At 50.1% G+C, this 13,095-nt stretch overlaps 1 protein-coding gene across 4 annotated transcripts in view; it reads left to right on the top strand.

Annotated features, from left to right (window-relative positions):
* The window catches only part of MYH10 (myosin heavy chain 10), a gene marked incomplete at both ends in the record, with an annotated part of 167,806 nt that overhangs the window by 116,810 nt on the left and 37,901 nt on the right, over positions 1-13,095 (top strand). For all 4 annotated transcript variants that reach the window (XM_080714203.1, XM_080714206.1, XM_080714204.1 and 1 more), the window contains 7 exons: positions 5,507-5,700; positions 5,792-5,913; positions 7,301-7,370; positions 7,504-7,664; positions 8,850-8,958; positions 9,057-9,188; positions 11,050-11,256. In XM_080714203.1, coding sequence (XP_080570329.1) covers positions 5,507-5,700; positions 5,792-5,913; positions 7,301-7,370; positions 7,504-7,664; positions 8,850-8,958; positions 9,057-9,188; positions 11,050-11,256 — 995 coding nt within the window. The remainder of the gene's footprint in view (positions 1-5,506; positions 5,701-5,791; positions 5,914-7,300; positions 7,371-7,503; positions 7,665-8,849; positions 8,959-9,056; positions 9,189-11,049; positions 11,257-13,095) is intronic.

The raw sequence follows: 13,095 nt of genomic DNA on the forward strand, positions 1-13,095 counted from the left end.
ACTCAGTGAGACCCTGTTTCAAAATAAAGAATAAAAAATAGGGCAGGGGCTGTAGCTCAGAGGTCAAATGCCCCTGGGTTCCATCCCCAGACCCGCCAAAAATATATATATATATATAATTTTTTTTCAAATAAAAATTAAAAAAGAACAGCCAGACATGATGGTGTACACTTGTAATCCCACCATTTGGGAGGCTGAGACAGGAGGATCATAGTTCACGACCAGTGAGGCGCTTTGCAACTCAGTGAGACCGTTTCCAAATAAAGAATAAAAAATAGGGCTGGAAGGTGTAGCTCGGAGGTGGGATGCCCTTGGACTCCATCCCCAGTACAGTAAAAAAAAAAAAAAAAAAAAAAAAACAGAATTTCAAAGCATGAATTCATTAAAAATCTGAATATTTAGCTTTCAGATTCATTGTGCTTATATTTTGGTTATTGAAACTCAGCGCAGGACAGGGGCAGCAGGGGGTATTTAAGAACTGGTCCTGCAAACCAACGTGCCACAAAACCAATGTAACGGGAATCCTGCAAAGCAAACCTGGCGCTCTTTCTCTTTGGTGCTGGTGGTAATTTGTTCTTTAGGGCTTCCCTCAGCGGCTCTTTATTAAATAGCTACTGGGTGGCGGGCACCATGATCCTGCCAGGGCTGGGTGGTTGTGGAGGTCACGGTGGTCATCTGAGCTGGGGGGCGAGGGGTCAGACACCACGGGGAGCGGCTCCTACGGCACTGAGTGTGTGGGTGCTAGGGAAACCTCGCACCCCAGCTCAGCTGGCCTGACAAGATGCGCAGTGTGGAAGAGTGTCCTTGGGATCTGTCCTCGGAGGGCATGGCTTGCTCAGCCTTGCGGGTGGGTGGGAACCGAGCCTAGGGAGACTCCTCTGATGGCCAGTGCAGCAGCTCATACCCATAATCCCACTCTTGAGAGGCTGAGACAGGATGATTGTAGGTGTGAGGCCAGCCTCAGCGACTTAGCAAGACTCAGCAACTCAATGAGACCTAGATTCAAAATAAAAATAAAAGCCAGGCGTGGTGGTGCAAGCTTGAAATCCCAGTACCTGGGAGGGTGAAACAGGAGGACCACGGGTTCGTAGCCAGCCTCAGCAGCACGTGAGTGTCTTCACAACCTAATGAGACCCTGTTTCAAAATAAAAACTAGAATAGGGCTGGAGGTATAGTTTGTAGATAGAACACCCCCTGGGTTCAATCCCCCCGCACCACTTTTTAAAAAAGGATGGGGGATGGAGCTGGGAGCATAGCTCAGAGATAGAATGACACAGCGTTCAAGCCGGGCGTGGTGGCGCACGCTTGTCATCCCAGCATTCAAGAGGCTGAGACCGGAGGATCGTGGCTCACGGACAGCCTCAGCTACTTAGTGAGGCCCTCTGCAACTCAGTGAGATCCAGTTTCAAAATACAGAATAAAAAATAAGGCAGTGGGTGTAGCTCAGAGGTCGAATGCTCCTGGGTTCCATCGCCAGACCCGCAAAAAATAAAAATAAAAAAAAAGAATGACTCTGAGTTCAATCCTCAATACCAAAATCAATCGATAAATAATAAGTAAATAAATAAACACTGGGGTATAGCTCAGTGGTAATGTGCCCCTGGGTTCAATTCCCAGGACCAAAAAAAATAACAGTTCCTGAAGCTAGGCACGGGCAGGAAGATTGACAGGTGCTGCGTTTGCCAGGATGCCTGGCGGGGTAGGAAGATGAGGGAGTGTGGGGTCCCTGTGTCTTGGAAAGTGTTAGCAGTCTGTCCAGCCGGAGTTTGAGGGTTGTACAGGAAAGCAGTGAGAGCACCCGAATGCATTCCCGAGGCCCTGCCTCTGGGAGGTCGGTCACAGAGGAGAGCGGGTGCAGGGAAGCTGGGGGCTCGCTCCAAACCCCCCAGCTCACGGGCAGAGCTGTTTCTGTCTCCAGGTCCAGGTCCTCGCTGGGCTGTGCCACCGGGCTGAGTTACTTCCATCATGTCCGACAGGCTGTGGGGAAAATTCCAGGAGTTTAATGCTTAGTTTTGTCTTCTAGAAATGGCTGTTAATCATTACACTGGGACAGAAGGTATAAATGGAGAAGGCAGGTGGCAGAGGATGGGGGAGGGAGGAGCCCGGAGCAGGCATCGCCCGCCTCCCGTCCAGCTCCTCGTCCTCTCCGGAGTCTGTGGGCACCTCCCGGGCCCTCTTTTTCCTTGGGGCTGCGCATCCAGTCCCTTAACTTACACTGTCAGTCAGCAACCTCCAAGTGATCTTTCTTGCACGGACCTCTTTTCTTGTCCTCCCTCCTCTGAGACATGTCACCTCCGCTTCGCCGATTCCCCAGCACCCCGCCTTTCAGAGTCTGTGTCCTGTCTTCCCAGCCACAAGGCCACTTCTCCCCATCTCACCCACCAGCTACTCAGCCGCCCAAGCTAGAGTTACTCTGCGCGGGGGATTACAGAAGGCTGAAGCCAGGGGCATTCTACCTCCACGCTGTACTTCCAGCCTTATTTTATTCTTTCTTTTGAAGTAAGGTCTCCAGGTTGCTGGGGTTGACCTCAAACCTGGGATCTTCCGTCTCAGCCTCCCACATACTGGGACCGCAGGCGTGCATCACCACACTCGGCTCTAGGAGTTCCTCTTGAAATGTCTGTTGTATTTTTTATGGCTAGTTATATCATCAAAGCAAGAGCACCCTCCCACCAAAATACGTCTTTGAATCTTCTCTGTCCATCTCCTCATTCTCACTGGTTTGAGATGCCTGCGTCGCTCTGGGAGCCTGGCCAAGGGCTGTGGTCCCTCTCTGGTCTCCCCGCCTCCATCTCTGCCCAACCCTTTCCCGAACGGTTCTGTCTCTCGCAGGCAGAAGAGGGTCCTGGCCTCGCTGCTCTCATTACTCTGCACGCTGGACTTTCACTCACATCTTTTCTGCCACCTGGAACGGTCCTCCCCTCGGGCTCATCCTTAGTCTTGGGGTTTTAAATGGCATCTCCCCAGAGAGATCTCCAGCCACTCCACTCACTTCCCCGCAGCCCCCGCTGCATTTAACTTGTAATTGAACTGCATTGAACATCTGCCTCACGTCATCAGTGACATGTTTATCAAGCATGTCAGTGCCAGACATCATGCCAGGCTCGGGGATCTCTTTTCACACCCTGGACAGGACTTCCCAGAAATCTGTAGGAAGCAGAGGCCCCTTGGGTGGGGGCACGCGCATCTGGCGGCTGTCGCTGGGTATTCAGGTGGGTCTGGCGTCCAAATGCGATCGCTTGGGATGAGGCTTTGGCTTGATCCAAACAGAAGGCCAGTGTCCACGCTCAAACCTCGCCGTGTTCTTGAAGGATTTCAGGTGATTTGAGTTTGGGTCCCTAGATACGGCCACAGGCAGAGTGGGCGAGAAGTCAGGGATGACCATGGCTCTGGAGGAGCTCCAGGTAGCCAGGGTGCCGAAGAAGCCGAGGTTCTCAAAAAAGCAGGAGAGCTTTAGAGTGCCGCAATGGTGGTGCGCAGGTGAGCGTGCCGGGGTGGAGTAATGGCCACCGGATGTCTGGTGTCTGGCCTGGCGATTGCTGGCGCAGGATAGGAGGAGGCTAAGTAGGGCCCGGGGTTGCACCCATGAACTGCTCTAGACAAGTCAGAAGTGGGTAGATGCAGGGACAAGAGAGGTTCCTTATTTGCAGGTACACGGAGGTGGGGTTCGGTATTGTTTCTACGGGCGCAAGTGAAGGGAATTTTCCATTGAGTAGTGGAGAGAATGGAGCCTCCGAGACAGATGGTGGGCAAACTCTAGTGCCCAGGACCAAAGTACTTAGAGTCTAACCTCCAGACCCGGGCCTGGGAACCACGCAGTTCCTACCCACCCTCCTCCGACTCCCGCCCCAGACCTGCCTACCTGAGCAGGTATGGACCCTCCAGCCATGGTTTCCTCTTTGTAAAAACTTTATTGGAAACTGAGAAGCAAATGAGATCGCGCATGTAAAGCCTTACCCAGGACCAAGTCCCCACGTGCTACCTGTCACCAGAAGCAGAAGAAAGCAACAAGGTGGCCGTTAGGGTTGAGGCGGGCATTCAGAGCGTCAGTTGACATCCCAATTATTTTTAAGATATTTCAGCAATGTGTTGCTTTTGTGTTTTTTTTAAGGAGAGCCTATGCACATTACGTACCATACACTACATACCAGACGTGCTCGTGGCCGGGGCACTGTTTACAATCTCATCATTAGAAGTGTTAGGCCTGGAGCCGGGCGTGGTGGCACAGGCTTGTAATCCCCGCGCTTGGGAGGCAGAGACAGGAGGATCGCGCAGGTTCGAAGCTAGCCCCGCGTGCTGGCTTAGGAGACCCTGTTTCCAAATAAAAATGCAAAAATAGGTCTGGGAGTGTAGCCCGGAGGTAGAAGGGCTTCCAGGAACCCCAGTACCACCAAAAAAAAAAAAAAAAGTGTTAGGCCTTGGAGTCGGGTGTGGTGGTGCACGCTTGTAATCCCCGCGCTTGGGAGGCAGAGACAGGAGGATCGCGCAGGTTCGAAGCCAGCCGCGCACGCTGGCTTAGGAGACCTGTTTCCAAATAAAAATGTAAAAATAGGTCTGGGAGTGTAGCCCGGAGGTAGAAGGGCTTCCAGGAACCCCAGTACCACCAAAAAAAAAAAAAAGAAGAAGAAGAAGAAGAAGTGTTAGGCCTGTGTAGACAACATAAAAATACCCGCTGCTTTAATAATTGGGGGATGTCACCAGGTGTGATGGGACACACCTGAAATCCAGTACTTAGGAGTCTGAGATAGGAGGATCGCAGATTCAAAGCCAGTCTCAGCAATTTAGACCCTCAGCAACTTTGCAAGACCATATCTCCAAATAAATAAAAGTAAATAGCTAGAGGAATGTCTGAGGAGTTCAGCCATTGTTCACCTAGAAAGCTTAGGTAGGCATTAGCTTCTGTCAGGAGAGCCCTTCCCGTTCTGTGTTCGTGCCCTTTATAAAGTGTTACTTGTGCCCAGGAGACAGCCGAAGTTGACACTTTGCTCAGAACCTGAAGGCTGTACCGTAACCCCCTACATTAGTTCGTGAAACTCAACTTCACTTACTGAGGACTCAGTGGCCGAGAGTCTCTGAGCACCTTCATTAAGTGGGTTTCTTGAACGACATATTTTTATGTGTATTTGATGAGCCACGTTCTCTCTGGAGACTTCTCACAGCGTCAGCTTGTGTATCAATAATGCCCGCCAGTGACCTTGCATTTACCAAATACTCGCCAAGGTAACAGCAGACCGTTACCACGGGCAGCAAACTCCTGGCCTGGCGCGGCGGGAGGCACCTGCGGGCACGCGGCCGCTGTGACGTGTCGGGGCGCTGCGATCCCCTGCCTCTGAGTGTGTGGCTGTTGGCCCCACAGCTTGCGCGGGGTCGGTATGCTGACTGCCTTTCCTCTATGGCACCTCCTGTCATCGTTCACAAAGCTTGTGCTACTTCACTGTCGCGGTGTCGCCTGCTCCGGGAGAGACTCCTCATTGGCTGAGCTTCCCGTCTCCTCTCTCCTCCCCAGTGGACCGCATCGTGGGTCTGGATCAAGTCACCGGGATGACCGAGACCGCCTTTGGCTCCGCGTATAAAACCAAGAAGGGCATGTTCCGCACCGTCGGGCAGCTCTACAAAGAATCTCTCACCAAGCTGATGGCGACGCTCCGAAACACCAACCCTAACTTTGTCCGCTGCATCATTCCGAATCACGAGAAGCGGGTACGCGCGAGGCTGCGCCCGTGCTCGCGCTCAGAGCGGTCGAGGTCGGGTTTCGGAGATCACACCAGAAAACCACTGTTTGCTCGTTTAGGCTGGAAAACTGGACCCGCACCTCGTGCTGGACCAGCTGCGCTGCAATGGTGTCCTGGAAGGCATCCGGATCTGCCGCCAGGGATTCCCCAACCGGATCGTTTTCCAGGAGTTCAGGCAGAGGTACGGCTCGCGGTCCCCAGTCCTGTGTACGGATCACGGCTTGTCTTCACATGAATGAAAGGGGTGGTATAAAAGGAAACACTTTTCATTGTTTCCTGGGTAGTTTTCATCTTCTTTGATACCAAAGAGAGAAACCTTATTACCTTATTAGTAGGAAAACAGTGCCTACTTTATAAAAAGGTAGTTCCTTTTTGAGAAATTTTTTTTTTTTTTTTTTTTTTTTTTTTTTTTTGCGGGTCTGGGAATGGAACCCAGGGGCATTCGACCTCTGAGCTACACCCCCTGCCCTATTTTTTATTCTTTATTTTGAAACCGGGTCTTACTGAGTTGCAGAGGGCCTCACTAAGTAGCTGAGGCTGTCCACGAACCGTGATCCTCTGGTCTCAGCCTCCCGAATGCTGGGATGACAAGCGTGCGCCACCACGCCTGGCTTTGATATTTTTTTATACTAGGGATTGAACTGGGGTGTTCTACCTCTGAATTGTAGAGGGCCTGACTGAGTTACTGAGGTTAGCCTCAAACCTGTGATCCACCTGTCTCAGCTTCCCAAGTACTGGGATAACAGGCGTGCACCACCACGCCCAGCTAGGCGGTTCCTTTATAAAAAGGAATCACTGTGGGTACTGCGAAGACACTGTCTTCAGAGGCCTGAAGTTAACCGAGATAAATGTAAAACTGGAAACTTAAGTCTGCTCATTCAGACGATTCTCCTTGAAGTGTAGAGTTATTTTTTAAAATAAATGAGTAATGAATTTTCTTTTAATATCCCTGGTTCGCAGCCAGCCTCAGCTACTTAGGCCCTCTGCAACTTAGTGAGACCCGGTTTTATAATCCCAGCCTTTGGGAGGCTGAGACCAGAGAATCGTGGTTCGCGTACAGCCTCAGCTACTTAATAGGTATAGCTTGGAGGAAGATGCCCCTGGGTTCACACACACACACACACACAAATCGGCCATGACCTAAAAGTACAAACAGCCAGATGTGACCATCTTGTGGGAAGTGAACAATTGAAAGCGCCCAGCTTTTGACTCTTCTCTGCCAAATCCTTCTAAACTGGGAGGCTTTGCCTTGTTTTTACTTTGCTTTTTTTTTTTTTTTTTTTAAGAAGTTTATTAGAAAGATAGAAATAGAGAAAATAGAAATACAGCCCCAGGCCAAAATGGCACGAGGGGGTGACTCGAAATGAATACACCCTACTTGGCTTCTTTTCAGAAATAGAAACTAGGTATGCACAAACCCTGCGGATTATCCCCTGTTCATGTCTTTCTTCGCTCTTCATTTGTGTATGATCCGTTATTTTATGGCCTGCTAGAGCAAAACTCACAGTTAGTAAATGAATATGTCCGCGGAGTTCTACAGAAGGTCTTTCTGGAATCTTCTCTTCCAGATATGAGATCCTAACTCCGAATGCTATCCCTAAAGGTTTCATGGATGGCAAACAGGCTTGCGAGCGAATGGTAAGTGAGCGTTTCTGGATATTGTGTCTGGGTTGATGACTCTCGATATCATCTTAACTGTAACAAAGAATAAATGGACTTCTTTCTCCCTTTCTGTCTTTCCTTCTTCCTTCCTTTCTTTCTCCCTTTTTAGATCCGGGCCTTAGAGCTGGACCCAAACTTGTATAGAATCGGACAGAGCAAGATATTTTTCAGAGCAGGAGTTCTGGCACACTTAGAGGAAGAGAGAGATCTGAAGATCACCGATATTATCATCTTCTTCCAGGCTGTCTGCAGAGGGTACTTAGCCAGAAAGTAAGTGGGTAGTCCAAGCTCGGCACCTGCCAGGCCTGCACGATGCACGAGACAGTGTAAGGTCCTGTCCTCATGGGTGCTGCGTTCCAGTGGGAGAACCAAGTAAACAGAGGAGTATCCTAAATAACCGCGTGTTGCACGAAGCGAGCACGCAGGCCGGGACACAGTAGAGTGATTAAGAGTCCTGCTCAGCTGAGGGCTCCCGGGCACCTCCTCCGAGGCTCCAGAAGGCTGGCTCCATGAATGCGGGAGAGAGGACGGGGGCCACTGTCGCCCAGCACCTCAGGAAGATAGGGGCCATGCAGACCCAGGAGGCGCTCACGTGCGGGGTGGGCGAGTGGGCAAAGGAGACTGTTGGGTGGCATCTAGGAAGGGGGTGACAGATGCTTGAGGTGCTTCTTGGGTGTCCAGGGACTTGGGTAGACGTGATGGACATCCCACTTCCTTGAGCATCACCTGAGGACCAACCTTCCCGTTAGCCAGCTAGGGATGTTTGCCTTTAGGACGTCTCCCGTGTAAGCCAGGTGTGGTGGTTCGCACCTGTAATCCCAGTACTTGGGAGGCTGAGACAGGGTGATCACAGATTCAAGGCAAGCCTTAGCAGTTTAGCAAGACCTTATTTCAAATAAAAAGGGCTGGGCGTGTAGCTCGCAGGTAGGATGCGCCTGGATTCAAACCCTCCCACCAACCCAAGAAAAAGCATAAGGCTCCTTGTATAGCCAGGTGAGGTAGCTCACGCCCGTAATCCCAGTACTTCAGGGGCTGATACAGGAGGATTACAGGTTTGAGATCAGCCTCCGCAATTTAGTGAGACCCTGTTTCAGAATCAGACATAAAACAGGGCTGGAGGCGTATCTCAGAGGTAGATATGGCCCTGGGTTCAATTCCTCAATACCACCAAAGAAAAGACAAGACCGTCAAGCCAGGCGTGGTGGCACAGGCTTGTAATCCCAGCATCTGGGAGGCTGAGACTGGGGGATCGTGGTTCACGGACAGCCTCAGCTACTTAGTGAGGCTCTTTGCAACTCAGTGAGACCCTGGGCTGGGGGTGTAGCTCAGAGGTAGAATGCCCCTGGGTTCCATCCTCAGTACTGAAAAAAAAAAACAAGACAAGACCGCCTCCCGCGGTCCCAGCTACCGCAGCGGTTTTCTTCGTGGTCTTCATGGTCTCTTCCTGTTCTTCAGGGCCTTCGCCAAGAAGCAGCAGCAGCTCAGTGCCTTAAAGGTCTTGCAGCGGAACTGCGCCGCCTACCTGAAGCTGCGGCACTGGCAGTGGTGGCGGGTGTTCACCAAGGTGGGCTGCGCCGGTCCCTCGGGCCGCCTTCCCGCCCCGCGGCTCCGCGGCGGGGGGCCTCGGGGCCACTGGGTGGTGAACGGTCTCTTTGGTCGCAGGTGAAGCCCCTCCTCCAGGTCACGCGCCAGGAGGAAGAACTCCAGGCCAAAGACGAGGAGCTGTTGAAGGTGAAGGAGAAGCAGACCAAGGTGGAAGGCGAGCTGGAGGAGATGGAGCGGAAGCACCAGCAGGTGTGTGAGCCCGCGGGGCCCACGGCTAGGACCGCACGCTCGCTGCCTGTGAACAGCCTGCCCACCCCGCGTGCTCACTCCATGGGAATGGCTTCACTCATTTCCAGAGGGCGCCCATTTTCAGAAGAGTTAACAATACATTATGCCCCACATTGTCTTTTTTCTTTTCTTTTTATGGGAAGGGATATGAGGGCTAAATGATGCAGGGGCATTCTGCCTCTGATCTACACACCCAGCCCTTCAGCCCTTTTTACTTTTTATTTTATTGGGTTTCTTTCTTTCTTTCTTTCTTTTTTTGGTATTAGGGATGGAACCCAGGGGCATTGTATATCTGAGCTGAAACTTTCTTTCTTTCTTTTTTTTTTTTTTTTTTTTTTGTGTGTGTGTGTGTGTGTGGTACAGGGGTGAAATCCAGGAGCTTTTCTACCTCCGGGCTGTACTCCCAGACCTATTTTATACTTTATTTGTTTTTCTTTTTGTTTTGTTTTTGTTTTTTTTTTTTTTTTTTTGGTGGTACTGGGGGTGGAACCCAGAGGCTTTCTACCCCTGGGTTATATTCCCAGACCTATTTTATATTTTATTTGAAAAAAGGGTCTTACTAAGTTGCTGAGAGCCTCACTAAGTAGCTGAGGCTGGCTTCGAACCTGTGCGATCCTCCTGTCTCAGCCTCCCAAGTGCTGGGATTACAAGCGTGTGCTACCACACCTGGCTTATTCTTTATTTTGAAACAAGGTCTCACTGAGTTGCAGAGGGCCTCGCTAAGTAGCTGAGGCTGACCGTGAACCGAATCCTCCTGTCTCAGCCTCCCAAATGCTGGGATTACAAGCATGCGCCACCATACCCAGTTTATTTTATTATTTTGAAGTTTCTTTCTTTTCTTTTCTTTCTTTTTTTTTTTTTTTTTTTTTTCAAATTTTGAAAGAGAATCTTGCTAGGTTCCTGGGTCTAAGTTGCCAAGGCTAATATTAAAATTGCAATCCTCCTGTCTTAGCCTTTCAAGTACTGGGATTACAGACATGTGCCCCCCACACCCTGCTATTTTTTTTTTATTTATTTATTTATTTATTATTTTTGGTTGTACTGGGGGTAAAACCCAGAGGCTTTCCACCTCCGGGCTATACTCCCAGACCTTTTTTTATACTTTATTTGGAAACAGGGTCTCACTAAGCTGCTGAGAGCCTCACTAAGTAGCTGAGGCTGGCTTCGAACCCGCGCGATCCTCCTGTCTCAGCCTCCCAAGCGCGGGGATTACAAGCGTGCGCCACCACGCCCGGCTCACACCCAGCTATTTTATGTTTTTAAAACAACATTGGGCTGAGTTGCTGGATCTGGCCTCAAGCCTGTGATCCTCCCGCCTCAGCCTCCCATGTACAGGATTACAGACATGCACCAATGTACCCAGCTTGTATATTTGACCTCTATAGATTACGTTAACCTTTCCCTGTCTCCTTTGAACACACAGATGATCCTGTTTGCTCTCAAGCTCATAGTTAGCACCTGTTTGGGGTTTTGGGGGTTTTATTTCTTTATCTATTCATTTATTTATTTATGTATTGTGGTCCTGGGGATTGAACCCATGGGCATCCTACCTCTGAACTCTTTCAATCCTGAAATAAGGTCTTACTAAATTGCCGAAGGCCTCCCTCAGTTGCTGAGGCAGGCCTCAAACCTGCGGTCCTCCTGACTCAGCCTCAGTACTTGAGTCCTGGGATGCCAGGTATATGCCACCATGCTGGGCTGATCCTGCATATTTTTAGGTCCCGGTGATCTTTGGTGCCGTGCACTGGGGTCGCGACGACTCCATCTCACGGACGCACTGGGGGCAGATCACGGCGCTTTTTTGTCTGTGTTGTGATTGCAGCTTTTAGAAGAGAAAAACATCCTTGCAGAGCAGCTTCAGGCAGAAACTGAGCTCTTTGCGGAAGCAGAAGAGATGAGGGCAAGACTGGCCGCCAAGAAGCAGGAGCTGGAGGAGATCCTCCACGACCTGGAGTCCAGGGTGGAAGAAGAAGAGGAGAGAAACCAGATCCTGCAGAACGAAAAGAAAAAGATGCAAACGCACATCCAGGTATCCACGGTCGCAGTTAGGATGTTGGGGCCTTCAGGTGGTAAAGAAGCAGACGCCATGCGAATGAATTCTTGTGGCCGCTGAGCAGCGAAGGGTGCCGGGTTATGCTTACCTGCCCGTCCTTCGGAGCACGCACGGAACAAGATATTTTCTTTAAACACAGATTTGCGTTTTCAATAGGAATCCCTTCTTAATGTTCTGATGTGGCATCTTATGGTCTGCAAAGGAGTTTTGTTGTTACTGTTGTTGTTGTTTTGCGGTACTGGGGATGGAACCCAGGGGCATTCTACCGCTGAACTACACTCTCCGCCCTAGTTTTTATTCATTTATTTTTTATTTATTTTTATTTATTTATTTATTTATTTTTGTAGAACCCAGGGGCATTCTACCTCTGAGATATACTCTCCACTATAGTTTTTGTTCTTTTTTTTTTTTTTTTTTTGGTACTGGGGGTGGAACCCAGGGGTTTTTCTACCTCTGGCTTACACTCCCAGACTTATTGTATACTTTATTTGCAAACAGGGTCTCACTGAGTTGCTGAGAGCCTCACTCAGTAGCTGAGTCTGGCTTTGAACCTGCGCGATCCTCCTGTCTCAGCCTCCCAAGCGCTGGGATTACAACTATGCACCACCACGCCCGGCTAGTTTTTATTCTTTATTATGAAACAGGGTCTCGCTGAGTTGCAAAGGGCCTCACTATGTAGCTGTGGCTGTCCGCGAATCACGATCCTCCTGTCTCAGCCTCCCATATGCTGGGATTATACAAGCATGCGCCACCACGCCTGGCTTGCAAAAAGATTAAAGTCAGAAACCTCTGGTAGTCCGTAGCATTCTTTTTACCTTTTTTTTTTTTTTTTTTTTTGCGGGTCTGGGGATGAAACTCAGGGGCATTCGACTTTTGAGCTATAGCCCCTGACTTATTTTTTATTCTTTATTTTGAAACCGGGTCTCACTGAGCTGCAGAGGGCCTCACTAAGTAGCTGAGGCTGTCTGCGAACCATGATCCTCCGGTCTCAGCATCCCGACTGCTGGGATGACAAGCGTGCGCCACCACGCCCAGCTTAGTCTGTAGACCCAACTTGTTTTTTGTTTTGTTTTGTGGTTTTGTTTTGGTTTTTTTGTTTTGCTACTGGGGATGAAACCCAGGGGCCTTCTACCTCTGGGCTACACTCCCAGACCTATTTGGAAACAGGGTCTCACTAAGTTGCTGAGAGCCTCACTAAGTAGCTGAGGCTGGCTTCGAACCTGCGCGATCCTCCTGTCTCAGCCTCCCAAGCGCGGGGATTACAAGCGTGCGCCACCACACCCAGCTCCAACTTGTCCTTTCTGCTTCATTAATAATTCTGCGCTCACTCCACTCAGTAGGTGGGCACCTACCGTAAAGGGCCTGGCTCCTAAGTGATGCCCAGCACTGGCATGGGACACATTCACCCTTCCCCGCTGCTTTCTCTTTGAAATATAAATTGTAGCCTAATGAAGCACAATGATGGAGATGGCTTCAGACCCAGACACATGGTCCAGACATCGTTGTTCTGTCTGTGCTCTCAGACATACCCACCTCCTCTCCCCCCACCCCCGCCACCCCCACCCTCCTAATAGCCCGACGGTGGCAGGTGGCAGCGTCTGCAGGGTTTACTAACAAACTGTCTTCCAGGAATATTTCTCCCTTAATATTTTTCTCACCCCAGTTGTCTTTTTAAACCACAGACAACTCAGACTCTCATGAAAACCACAAAAAATATCGTATTTCCTTGGTAAACAGTGCATATAGCATGCCAACCAGACGTTTCCTCTCTCCCACTCTTCAGCACAGCTTCCAAACATCCCATAATAGGTTAGC

This window comes from Muscardinus avellanarius (assembly GCF_963383645.1).
Source record: "Muscardinus avellanarius genome assembly, chromosome: 16".
NCBI classification, from domain to species: domain Eukaryota; kingdom Metazoa; phylum Chordata; class Mammalia; order Rodentia; family Gliridae; genus Muscardinus; species Muscardinus avellanarius.